The sequence below is a fragment of the Lolium perenne genome, chromosome 7 (assembly GCF_019359855.2).
Source record: "Lolium perenne isolate Kyuss_39 chromosome 7, Kyuss_2.0, whole genome shotgun sequence".
Taxonomy (NCBI): domain Eukaryota; kingdom Viridiplantae; phylum Streptophyta; class Magnoliopsida; order Poales; family Poaceae; genus Lolium; species Lolium perenne.
The window spans coordinates 53,673,187-53,686,752 of NC_067250.2; the positions used below are offsets into that span (position 1 = coordinate 53,673,187).

Here is a 13,566-nt window from a genome sequence, read left to right on the forward strand (position 1 = left end):
TGGCTTGGCCCTTACATCGTCACGGAAGTAATCGGAGGAGGAGCATATAGGATAAAGGACAAGAAGACAGGGGTAGAGGAGCCAAACCCCTGGAACGTGGCGCAACTTAGGCGGTTCTACGCCTAGAGTCGAAATATAGTCCTTGTAAAACTTCAATGTACTGGAACGCCCGCGAGTTTTCAGACGCACTCTTTTCCTTTTTCGGGGCACCGAGTGGGGCCGGAGAAGGTTGTTAATGAGGCGGGCTCGCGGTGCTGCAATATAATAAAGATAGTGACAATATAACTTCTCTTCTTTATCGACATGACCAAAATCTTTGCTCCGACGAATTTCAATATAGTTCATCGACAAAAGAAAAACCTTGCCTTGGTATTCAAATACCTCGTGAGTCAATAAAAATACAAAAAAGTACTCAGTAAAAAGCTCGGGGGCTCATATTCACCTTAAATATATATATGCCTTGGTTTAAAACCTCGCAAATATACAAATATAGTAAAGAGTCACCGAAACACTCGGGGGCTAGACAAACAGAGAAATATAATGATTGCTTTACAATATAGTCATGGATTACAAAGAAGAAATATCTACAAGAAGAAAATAACTAGTCTTGATTCAGTATGTCATCAAGAGTAACCCTGTTTTCCTCAGGAGCAGCACCAAGAAAATCGGCATAATGGCCATCGGCAAAAAAGTCGGCATCCATCCGAAGCAGGTCCCCAATCATTTCTTCGGCTATGGGCGTAACCTTCGTGTTAATCCTATCAACACCAACTCTCCGACGTTTTACCTTTTGGTGAACCTTCTCGACAACCTGGGTAAGGTCAAGTTTCGAGTGGCAGATCTGGAGCATGATAAGAGCAAATCTGGCGCCAGCTACTAGTTGAGCTTTGACAAAATCATGGATACTGCGAGCATCCTTAAACCTCTCCATCAATTCAGGAAGAGTTTTTGGTTGGACGTTCCGAGGAAACATGGAGTTGTAAACCATGGACAAGGTCTTGGTACAGAAGTCAAGGAAATCGTGAGTTTGAGAGGTGCGATCTTGAAATCTGACAATTTGGCGGGTCCTCTCCGGGGTAGCCCAAAACAAAGAACCATGATCCAGGGAAAGATTAACAAGGAGGTTTGTCCTAGCACTTACTCTCTCTTCCTCGGCAGCAGCATCAGTAAAGGCACCTATCAAAACAAAGAAGTGGAAACCTTTAAGAGACAATAGCATGAAGATGAAAGATATCAGAGGATGAAACAGGCATACCCGACATATCTGCACTGGCTTCATTCATTAATTCGAGCATGAAATTTTCTCGAGTAGTCGCCTTTTCAGCCTCGGAAGCAGCAAATTCCTTGGCAGCCACGGCCTCGCGAGCTTGCTGGAGAGCAACTTTTTCGGCTTCAGATGACTTGCGAGATTGTTCCATCATCACAAGTGTTTGCTTCTTTGCATACTGAAGCTGCTGTCGAAGTTCGTCCAGTTCTTGCGACAAGGTATCGTCGACAGGTGCAGTATCAGCAAAAGCTCTCCTCGCGTGAGAAGAAGAAGGCGACACATTGGAAGGAGCGGAAGTTGGAGTATAGTTATCAAATATCAACTGAAATATAAACAGGATAAAATCAAACGACAAGCAAAGATAGAATTTTTCATTAATCTCTTGGGATAATTACAAGGGCATTACAGTGGAGCTAAGGAAATACGTGTCGCTAAACGACTACTTTGGCGACAACAGCAAAAGAAACAAAGAAAAACAGAGGCATGCAACTAGACCTCCGGCCTTGACGAGCTAGGAGTCGACGCCGGCTTAATCCCGAGATAGGCCAAGATCTTCTTCGTGTTGGGCTTGGCTGCCTTGATCAGCGACTTCCACCTTGATTGTTCTATTTGCTCGGTGTCGCCAACTTTCATCCAGTCGATAGTCTGTCGACTGTCAGCAACCAAGGCGACAGTGTTTTCAACGGCAACCTTCATATTCTCTTGGCGCATCTTCAGTCCAAGGTCTTCCGGTGTATTGAACATCTTGGCAAGGTTGAGGAAAGTCGCAGGCTCCTCCTTCTTCGGGAAGAAGTAGGGGAACAATGCCGACAATACTGCGTTAGCGTTCGATACACCTTCACGAATCTCGGACCCATGAAGCTCCAGATAGGAAAGTGCGTCAAGGACCGGATCATCGACAGGATTCGTCAGGTCAAAATCCTGGTTTGTTTGGACTGTCAAGGAAACAAAGTATTAGTGAAAAGACAAGAAACAAAGATTCTCCTAAAAATAGAAGGGAGCAGTAAAATTACCGAAAGTACGGCGACTCTGAGTCTTCAGGCGCTTGAGGATTCCTTCTTCACGAGAAGCTTGCGCAGCTTTGTGCTCATCTAAAGCAGCTGTAGCATCCTTAAGCTTTTTCTGCAGTTCCTCGACACCAGCAGCTTTCGCCTTGGCTTCATCAGCTTCGGTCTTGGCTTTGCTAGCAGCGAGGTCCGCTTTCTTGCGAGCCGCCTCACTTTGCTCAAGTTTTCGAGAAAGTGCGTCGGCGCGTTCGTTAGCCTCTGCAAGTTTCTCTGTCGAGATATGAAAAAAAAAGAGGAGAAAGATCAAAAATCGCGACAAGCACCAAGAGTAAAAAATCAAGGAAAAACAGCAAGTACAAAAGTCGTTACCTTCGGCTCTATTAGCATATTCACGGTACCCAATAAATTGGGAACCGATGCGGAGAAGATCCTTAATCATAGGCTGTTCAACGTGAACACAAAAAGAAAAACATCGGCATGAAAAAGAGAAAAGGTGTGAAAAAACAAAATAAGGAAAATATAGATGTCGACAAGCTTACATCATCTAGGAGCAGAGTCGACGAACTGCCCAACTGAGGGGCAGGTTCAATAATCTTTTCAACCCTTGCCCTTTTTGGTGAAGGAGCAAGGGGGCTTGATGGCGGAGTAGTGGTGACGACGTTTTGTTGAGGAGGCGAGGTTTCTTCTCCTTCAACTAGCGTGTCTGAGGCAAGTACAGTACGTGACGTGCTTGTCCGAGGAGCCACGTCAGTAGTTGGAACTTCTTCCTCGTCATCGCTAATAATCAAAAAATCGGCAGCATAAAAAGCAAGACAAGCTAAATATTTCGAGTACAAAAATAGAGAGACATAAAGACGACTTACGAGCTGATGAGGGATTCAGCATAAAGATCGTAAGTTGCCTTCGGATGAGAAGGAACAACTTCTTCGGCCTTAGAGGTGCCAGAATCTTCAACATTAGTCCTTTTCCTTTTGTTCTTGGGAGAAACAGCAGGAGGAAGGGATTGCGTCGATTCACTGGCTTCAGACTCAACTTCTTTTTCATGAGAAGCCGCAGATTTGTGAGAACCCGCGACTTCACTTTCACGAATAGAAGAACCTTGAGTATCTTCGGCAACGATGGCCTGTTCTTCGACTTCTCCACCCTCCGGAAGAGGAGGAAGGGAAGTCATGGTAGGATGGTTCTGTAAAAAATAGTGACCAGAAGGAAAATTAAAAGAGATGACAATATAATGAGGTGCAGAGAAAGTGCAAAATAAGGTAAAAACTCGGCAAGACAAAATACCTCGGGGAGTGGATTAGCGGCGCTGTACGGTTCCACGCGACAAGAGGAAGGAATTGGGTCTTTACCCAGGCGAGAAAGTCTTCGAATCAACTTCTCCAAGTCCTTGGTGGAAAGATCACCGGAGATTCTGTTGGCGTCATTTTTACCAGAATATGTCCAAAGGGGATTTTTGCGAGCCTGAAGAGGCTGCACTCTAATCCTAAGGAAATAGGCAGTGATTTGAACACCAGAAAGCTCTTTGCCTCGAGTGTTTTGAAGCTGGCGAATACGAGACATGAGCGCCTCTGTCGCCTTTTTCTCTTCCTCGGAAGCTTCGGCATCCCAGGAGCGGCGGCGCTGAATTTTGGCACTTCCGTCGAAAGGAACTATGTTGTGCTCAACGGAGTTGGCGCTTTCTTCGTGAATGTAGAGCCACTTTTTGCGCCATCCTTGGACAGAATCAGGAAATTTGACGTCGAAATAGTCGACATCAGTGCGAACACGAGATAACAACGCCACCTATGTTATAAGTGACGTTGTGGGAGCCATTGCGGCGGAGGCGTAAGATGCGTTTCCACAGAGCCCAATTGGGAGGGATTCCGAGGAAGCATTCGCAAAGTGTGATGAAAATAGAAATGTGAAGGATGGAATTGGGAGTCAATTGGTGCAATTGAATCCCATAAACAAAAAGAAGACCGCGGAGGAAATCGTGGATTGGGGTCGAGAGGCCGCGGATGAGATGATCAACAAAACTAACCCGATACTCCATTGGAGGCTTGGGGTAGCTTTCTTCGCTAGGGAAGCGGATGGCGTCCTCCTTCTTCATGAGGCCAAGCCTCTTCAGCATGTTGGTGTCTTGGTTGGAGATTTTGGATCTCTCCCACTCAAGATCCTCGGCGGCCATCTTGGATTCCGGAGTGCTGTGGCGAGTCAGACGCGCGCGCGGTGGCATCAATGGCAATGACAGAGCAATGTGTGTGAATGCGGAAAATCAGAGAAAGATTGGGCGCAGGAGAAGTTTTGCGAAGAGGAACAGGTGAGCGGCGCAAGCGAGGGGATGAACGGAGGTTGAAGAAAGGTTTATATAAGGATCGGGTGAAGCAGTGTGCCGTTGGATGAAGAAATCGTGTGGTGAGAATAGATCTTCTAGATACAAGGGTAAAAAGGTATTTTCTTGAGATAGGCGTTGCGTACGTGCGCCAGAAAAAGCGGAGGACGTGTGTCCCCCACTTGCACGACGTGTCAACGTGGTGGAAGCAATGGACCCACAGGGCAGAAAAATCACGACTATTCGAGAAGGATGAAGTAAATTTGGTTAAGGGAAGCATGTCGATAAGAAAAGTTAAAGAAGATTGGCGACAGGAAGAATTATTCAATACTTCGGGAGCCTTTGATCAAAAACAAGTTTTTCCCCAAATGCTCGGGGGCTACTTCGACAAAAAGTAAAAATTCGACTATGACAATATAGAAATTGCGGAGCCTACAACCAAGTACAAGTTCTTGGCTGTAGCCTCGGGGGCTACTCCCATCGGGAGCGCTGTTCGCGCACCCGAGGGATAAAAAAAGAAGAAAAAGATCATATTGAGAAATAATGACAATATAGCGACAAGGTGGACTAAAATGTTGAGCCTACAACCAAGCACAAGTTCTTGGCTGTAGCCTCGGGGGCTACTCCCATCGGGAACGCTGTTCGCGTGCCCGATGAAATTAACAAAGCAAAAATAGAAAAGCAAGAGAGTATATTTCGAGTTGTAGTTAACTCTACATATACTCCCATCGGGAGAGCAGTATAAGTCATATTTGACTCGATAAAATGTGCCATTCCAACAGCCGGAAAAGCACTCGACAATATATTCTCAGAACGCCGAAGTTGCGATCAATTTCTGAATGCCGCAAATTTGCGAAGGTAAGACCCCAGATCCGTTCTGCTGGGCGTGGCATCGCCGAAGACTGCGCTCTGCTACTTTTATCCGTATCAACAGATACGAAGAAAAATCCTAACGGACGCGTTAGGTACCCGATAAATTTGACTGGGACTCGACAGAATGGTAAGACCTTAAGCGGCACCTGTCGAAGTTTACACCAGTATCCCGAGATCATGTCCAGGGACGTGATTTTGAAGTAGGTTTTTGCGGATTGCCACTAGAGCAGTTAACTAGTACCTGATCCGTCAGATGAACTAGCCCCAATTACCAGTATCCCTGTACAATATAGAATTTTATGTGAAGAAATATAAAAAAAAGTTAAAGCTTTCGGGTAAACGTAAACAGTGGAGATTTTCCCTGACTCTACGATTCAAGCAAAATCTCGGGGGCTACTGACATAGGCATCCCAAATGGGCCTGCCGAATATAGTACCCGGGGTTTAATCAAGGCCCACTACCCGAAGAATAAGAAGATTCGAGAGCCCAAGATGTATTTTAAGGAAAAGATAGAGCTGTAATAGGAAGTGTTATTTGTAATCTGGCGGGATGAGTTAGAAACCGTCCCGGACTCTGTAAACTTGTATAGCACGAATCCCTCGGCTCCACCTCATATATAAAGGGGGAGTCGAGGGACAAAGAATCAATCGAATCATTGTCTGCAAACCCTAGTTTTCATATTCGTCGAGTACTTTCCGGCTGAAACCTTCGAGATCTACTTACCCTCTACTTCCAACTAAACCCTAGCCTACAATCCATAGGCATTGACAAGTTGATACCTTGTCACTAGTACCGAAGAGTACCAGGAGGAGGAGGTCTACTTCCAGGAAGAAGAAGACCACTTTGATCAATACACCACTCAAGGCAAGCTAATATTCTTGCAAGTCACCCTAGTGCAAAGCTCTAATGGAGCAAGGCACCATTACATAATACTTTATGTTTCATGATCCCATCCCAAGTTTTTACCTTACAAGTTCTTGATTATCAAAGTTTACTTTTTGATTCATGATTCACTTGGTCTAGATATAGAGTAGAACAAGAGCATCAAATCTAGCCTAAGCAATACAAGCTAGTTAGCACCCCTCATGACTAGTTGCTAGTGCTAATCAATAAACTTGACTATTCTAGATGGGAACATGTGAAATGAAATGACTTTGAAAACCTTGGAATGATGAGTCATTCTATTTAAAGATTTTGAAGGTGAATGTGACTTCAATGACATGATGAATTTGATAAAAACTGATGATTGGGTTCGGATGCGATACCATTCCAATTATACAAGTACCCCCACAAATACCTGATTATGGGTAGGGCTTAACTGGAAGTTTATGCATCTTAGTATGGGTTCCCTCTAAACAAGCGTCATAGGGGTTATGTCGAGGCTGCCTCCGTTGAAAGTGAAATGACGTGAATATGAGGTGAATGTCAGACCCAAGCCCTGTGCAGTTCCCAGGTTGACGGTTTGTCTTCACTGGGAGGCCAAGCTCATGGGGAGAGGTGCCAATACTAGGGTATGTAAGTGAAAGGTTAGGGTTGATGATCCGCATACTGAGTTATGATTATTCAGGGTTATCCCTGATGGATGTAATCAAAAGTTGTGGCACAAGTGTACAACCTTTGCATAGTGTAAACCTATTCGAATAGCCGTGTCCATGGTTATGGACGATTGGATGGCCATAATTGTTCCGTTGTCAGATGTTTTCTTAAAAAGGAATGATGAATTGAATGGTGACTTGAATCACAACAGAGTTGTGGGAATGACACTAATGTTCCCACTTGAGTTAGTTAGCAAATGAAGAGTCTTTTACTAAATGCTTATGAACTAAAACTGGCTTTATGCAAATAAACCTAGAGCTTAGCATCCCCTTAATAAAATTGATAAGTACTTACACTAGTATTAGTTTGCGAGTACTTTAAAGTACTCATGGCTGTGCCTGGCTATTCAAATGGCCAGACTATGAAGAGGAGCAACAGTATCAAGACGACGGACATAGGACGTCTATGATAACTAGGAGCATCTTCTGACGCCAAGCGTTGCCTGTGGAATAGATAGTCCACTACTACTTCGCTTCCGCTACTTGTTGTGTTTGTTGATCATTAGATCAACTATTATTGTAATTTTGGATCATGTGATCTATATTTGTAAGACGGCTATGGTTTGTAATGAATGATGACTTTATGATATCCACTGTTATGTCTCGCAAAAACAATCTTCCTGGGATTGCGATGTATGGCATAATAGGCATCTGGACTTAAAAATCCGGGTGTTGACAAGTTGGTATTAGAGCCATTGTTTGACCTTAGGAGACCCTAGTTAGAATGGACGTTTGAAAAACTTAGTTTCAAAAACAAATGAAGTGAATATTTATGAAAATTTAGTCACTCTCTTATCTTTGAGATCTTTTCAAAATGAGGAAGACATGCTCTACTTTTCCTTGTAATTCTACATAAAATTTTGACACACTTGCTCACATCTCTAACTTACTCATCCAATTCTCTTACAGATGGACCAGCTCGAGAACACCAAGTTTTACCAGTTGGGAAATGGCGGGAACCTGATCTTCGAGAGGGACTTGGACACTTTGTCTGAGCATCTCGGACGTCCGCACCCGGAGTTCTTTGGAACTCAAGTTGATGACCAGCCCGGAGGAGAACTTCAGTGGGTTATCACTGCAGATCTGAGAGGCAAGATGGAGCCTCCTACTTCTGAGAGGATTCACTTTTCTATCAGGGAAAGCAACTGGCTAGATGGACTAGCTAGAGCTCTGCAGGAAGCACTTGCCCGTCTGTGTGGGCAGCATGTGACTGAGCTGTATGGAACTCGCTTTGCTCACCTCGCAAGGCCTGACTCCATTGGAGGACCCATGGCACTGTCACCCCACCCGGAGCTGAAGTATCACGTGGAGCACCTGGACTTTATGCTGCACGAGACCCAGAAGGAGCTGGACAACTCTCGTGTCTACGCCAACCAGACCCACCTCCACCTGTCCCAGCAGACCGATGCCATCAAGATGCTTGCGAAGGATCGCAAGTCACTCCGCTAGCACCGTGCCAAGAAGGACGCTACCATTGCGCGCCTCCGCGCAAAGATAGTATCCTTGGAGGCAACTGTCAAGGCCCAAGAGGACCAGCTGAGGGAGCTGGAAGAAGAAGGTGAAGACATTCAGGGAGGAGCAGCCTTCCTGAGTGATGATGATGATTTCGAGGAAGATGAACACACTGATGTGGAGGGCTACGAGTTCATGGACGCCGGAGAGGATGACTTCATCCCGATCGACGTGGATGATGAGTAGTTGCACTTGATCACTTGTGTAGGTGTGAGTTTGTATCCAACCCCTTGTATCGTAGCGCGAGTAAATGGTTCTTAAAACCATGGATGTGTTAGCTTGTAATATGTGATGTTTGAATGAATGAATGTGTGCTTGTGTTTAACATCAAAAGAACTTAAGTTTTAAACTTTTGAACTTACCCAAAACAAGCCATAGAAAATTCCCTCTTATCTCATGATCTATCTCCATGTTCAGATGGCCCCTCCAACTCGCAGCGCCAATCAAGATGCCATGATGCAACTTTTGCAAACCCTGATGGCAGATCGAGAAGATGAGAGAGCTGAAAGACAAGCCAACATAGCTGCACTGCAACAGATTGCTAACAATAATCAAGGCCATGGAAACCATGATCACCCTGGGTCCAAACTCAAGAACTTTCAGAACACAAACCCTCCTATGTTTAGCAAAACAGAAGAGCCACTCGATGCTGATGACTGGCTCCAGACAATGGGGAACAACTTGGAAGTTGCGGGAGTCGAAGCCACAGAAAAAGTACTGTTCGCCACCCATTACTTAGCACAAAGGTAAAGAAGTGAACCTATCATCGAACGGTAGAGCTTGGGATGCACCGCCTTGCCGGTCTCGTCGAGGGAGAGTTGACACTTTAGGTGTATTGGGGTTCCTATACCGTTGGCCCTCTTCATATCAAAGCGCTTGAGCATGTCTTGAAGGTACTTTGCTTGATTGATGAAAGTGCCTTGACGCATTTGCTTGATCTCGAATCCAAGGAAGAACTTGAGCTCCCCCATCATTGACATCTCAAACCTATTAGTCATCAACTTGGCAAACTCATAATTAAACTTTGTGTTAGTTGAGCCAGAAATAATGTCATCTACATAGAGTTGGCATATGAAAAGCTCCCCATTGACTTTCTTAGTAAAAAGAGTGGGGTCAATTTTCCCCACTTTGAAACCACGGTCTTCAAGCAATTTCCTTAGGTGCTCATACCAAGCTCTAGGAGCTTGTTTGAGACCATATAGAGCCTTATTGAGCTTGAAGACATGGTCGGGGAAATGGGGGTCCTCGAACCCCGGGGTTGCTTCACATACACCTCCTCATGCAAAGGACCATTAAGACAAGCACTCTTTACTTCCATTTGTTGGAGTTTAAAACCATAGTGATTGGCGAAGGCTAAAAGGATACGGATGGACTTGAGCCTCGCAACGGGTGCGAATGTCTTGCCAAAGTACACGCCTTCGACTTGAGAATAGCCTTGTGCCACCAATCTTGCTTTGTTGCGGATGACGATGCCATGTTCATCTTGCTTGTTCTTGAAGACCCATTTGGTTTCGATAACATTGCGGCAATTATCGGGGCGCTTCATGAGAGTCAACACATCATTCCTCTTGAAGTTATTGAGATCCTCTTGCATTGCTATCAACCAGTCGGGATCTTCAAGTGCATCGTTGACCTTGAGTGGTTCCACCATGGCGACAAAGGCATGGTGCTCGCAAAAGTTTGCTAGTTGCCTCCGGGTAGTCACCTTGCTCTTTAGATCTCCAATGACATTACGCAAGGAATGTGACTTGAGGCGCAAATGTCTTGTAGTAGTATCTTCACGGCGAGTATTGGCCATAGGAATAGATTCTTGTGAGGCCACTTGATCTTCACATGGTTTGGATCCTCGCCTTGACCATCATTGTTGTTGTAGGAGGCATCATCATCATCATCATGAGAGCCGGATGACTCGGAGGTGTTGGGAATAGTAGTATCCGGAAAGATTGTCCCCGAGCCATTCGCTGTAGAACTTGGAGCTTGGCCTTGATCACTTGGTGGCGGTTGTTGTTGTAGATGAGCTTGCGGTTGTTGTTGTTGATGTCGAACTTGAGGTTGTGGTAGTGGTTGGCTTGCACTTAGTTGCTCAATGGAAGAAGCTTGGCCTTGTGGTGTAGATGGCTCCACATGGGTGGAACTTGGTCCTTCCCCGGTACTCGTAAAAGGTAGCTCTTGAGGTCGGCGAATGCCAACACCCATCCTTCCTACGGCATCCGGGGGAATTCCATCTCCTTTCTCACAAGAAGCACTTCGCTCCTCCAAAGATCTATCATCTTCATCGAATGTCACATCACAAGAATCCACAACTCGCCCATTGGACTTGTTGAAAACTATATAGGCGTGAGAGTCCATTGCATAGCCAACAAAGATTCCTTCTTGTGCTCTTGAATCAAACTTGGATAGGCATGTGTCCTTGACAAGCACATAGCATTTGCATCCAAAGACCTTGAAGTATGAGACATTGGGCTTGTTACCGGTAAGGATCTCATATGGTGTCTTCTCCAAACCCTTGCGAAAGTAGAGGCGGTTAGTAGCGTGGCAAGCGGTTGAGATAGCTTCCGCCAAAAAATTATAGTTGGACTTGTACTCCATCATCATTGTTCGAGCGGCTTCAATCAAGGTTCGATTCTTCCTTTCGGCGACCCCATTTTGTTGGGGAGTATATGGCGAGGAGTATTGATGTTGAATTCCTTGTTCGCCGAGGAAGTCATCCAAGGTGTAGTTCTTGAACTCCCCGTTCCATTGTCACTCCTTATTGCGAGGTTCGTGGTGTCGTACTTGCGTTGAACTTGGTTGGAAAACTCCATCATGGACTGTTGAGTCTCACTCTTGTACTTGAAGACGAATACCCAACAATAGCGTGAATAGTCATCAACATGACGAGGCAATACTTATTTCCTCCAATACTTACATGAGACGGAGGGCCGAAGAGGTCAACATGGAGAAGCTCCAAGCACCTTGTGGTAGATATGGTTGTCTTGTCCTTGTGAGGAGCTCCATGCATTTTTCCTTGAACGCAAGCCCTACAAACACGATCTTTGCAAAAGTAAACATCTTCTTTTAGTCCGAGAATGTGGCCTCCCTTGTGGAGACTTTGCAAAGTCCTCATGTTGACATGGGCTAGTCGGCGATGTCATAACCAACCCTTGTCACCTTTAGCGAATAGGCAAAGAACTGATGACGTTGTCTTTCCGGAGAAATCAAGAACATACAACCCGCTCTCCACATATCCAACAAAGGCTACACAAAGTGTCTTTCTCCACAAGAGGACCACCATATGTTCATCGAAAAAGGTGCAAAGACCGATGAGTGCAATTTGATGAACGGAAAGTAAATTGTAACCAAGGGTCTCGACAAGGAGGACATTCACTAGTGAAATGTCAGGTGTTACCACCACCTTGCCAAGACCCAATACCTTTGAGCTTGTGTTGTCGCCATAAGAAATGGTAGAATGAGATGGCTCGAGGTCGACAACAATTTCCTTGCTTCCGGGCATATGACTTGTGGCTCCACTATCAACCACCCATTTAGCACCACCAGAAGCATAGTCCTACAAGGAATCAAGTCTTGGATTTAGGTACCCATTTCTCAATGGGTCCTATCATGTTAGTAACAAGGGGTTTGGGAACCCAAATAGTCCAATCAACATTGTCCTCATAAGGACCAATAAAGCAAGCACAAATATGTCCATAGTAATCAACAAAGAGAACATGAGAAGGGTTGTTAGCACCGGCGTAGCCCCTTATGGTGGAATCGGGGACTTCACCCCTCCTTGGGTTAGAGTCACCTCCCTCATGGATGATGCTTATGTTCACGTTGTTCTTCTTCTTCTTTGTCCCTCTTCTTCTCTTCCTATTTGGCTTGGTAGCCACTCCTCCTTCTTTGCATGAGCCTTCATTGGCTCCTTCTTTAGCTTCAATGGCTCCTTCCAAGTATTGGTCTTGAATTTGGTGTCTATCAATCTTGGCCTTCAAACGATTGACTTCATCTTCATATCCCGGCTGAGGGTGAGTGATGTCAAACACTTGGACCTCATTCTCCTTGTTCACCCGGAAATGTTCCATCAAAGCTTCTTCTTGGAGAGAGTTCATCTTCATGAGTAGGCGCTTGTGGCTCTCCAAAGTGGCAATGTCATCTTCATGGTTGCAACATACACGGTCCTTGCTCAAAGGAAATTACTCCTTCAAGGCTTCCTCTTGCATGGAATTGATCTCCATGAGCTTGGCCTTGCTCCTCTTCAAAGAGGCAATCTCATCTTCATGATCACAACAAGTGGCCTTTTCTTTGCTCATGCGGAGGCATTCCATCAAGGACTCTTCTTGCTTGCCATTCAACTCCAGGAGCTTGGCCTTGGTCTTCTCAAGAGTGGCAATCTCTTCTTCCTGGTTGCAACACGATGTCTTCTCCTTGCTTAAGCGGTAATACTCATCCAAAGCTTCTTCTTGAAGGGAATTGACCTTCGAGAGAAAAGCATCATGCCTCTTCAAAGAAGCAACTTGGTCAACAAGCTCGTCACAACAAGAGTTAGGGCCTTCGTCTTATTTCTCCTTGCAAGCTTCCTCTTGAGGATGATCACTCATCTTGGAGAGAAGCACAAACTTACTCTCCAAGGACTTGAAGTTCTTGGTGAGAGTTGCAACTTCCTCGAGCAACAATTCGTGGTCATCCTCAAGAAAAAGCTTCTTCTTCTTGAGCTCACCCACCAAGCCAAGAGCATGATCTTGGTCCTTGGTGAGTTGGGAAATGATAGCATTGTTGGATTCTTCAAGGGTAATGACACTTGCTTCAAAAGACATGCGCAAGTTTTGCTCCTCCTCATGAGCTTGAGTGAGAGAGGCAATCTCATGTGCCGCCTCCCTCTCAAGCCTCTCCTTCTCCTCTATAAGGTCTTGAGCCGCACCAAGTTGAGCCATGAGGGCCTCAAAATGGGTCTTGGTATCCCCTTGCATGTTAGTGAGAAAAGCATCCAAACCCACAATCTCACGCTTAACGGTGAGGCTAGTG

The 13,566-nt window shown here is 45.3% G+C and overlaps 1 protein-coding gene across 1 annotated transcript; it reads right to left on the reverse strand.

Annotated features, from left to right (window-relative positions):
* Positions 1-1,756: 1,756 nt before the first annotated feature.
* Positions 1,757-13,358, reverse strand: LOC127313241 (uncharacterized). The gene is made up of 3 exons (XM_071823895.1): positions 13,166-13,358; positions 2,281-2,544; positions 1,757-2,202 (listed from the first exon to the last, which is right to left on the reverse strand). Exons 1-3 carry the CDS (start codon positions 13,356-13,358, stop codon positions 1,757-1,759), a joined length of 903 nt encoding a protein of 300 aa, XP_071679996.1.
* Between the last annotated feature and the right edge of the window lie 208 nt (positions 13,359-13,566).

What these genes read in the sequence shown, in the direction of transcription:
- LOC127313241 (XM_071823895.1), bottom strand. Translation starts at nt 13,358, where the DNA reads ATGTCTTTTGAAGCAAGTGTCATTACCCTTGAAGAATCCAACAATGCT. An exon ending in GAACTTCAAGTCCTTGGAGA is followed by an intron (nt 2,545 to 13,165) that starts GTAAGTTTGTGC and finishes ATATCTCGACAG; the next exon opens with AGAAACTTGCAGAGGCTAAC. An exon ending in TCAGAGTCGCCGTACTTTCG is followed by an intron (nt 2,203 to 2,280) that starts GTAATTTTACTG and finishes TTTCCTTGACAG; the next exon opens with TCCAAACAAACCAGGATTTT.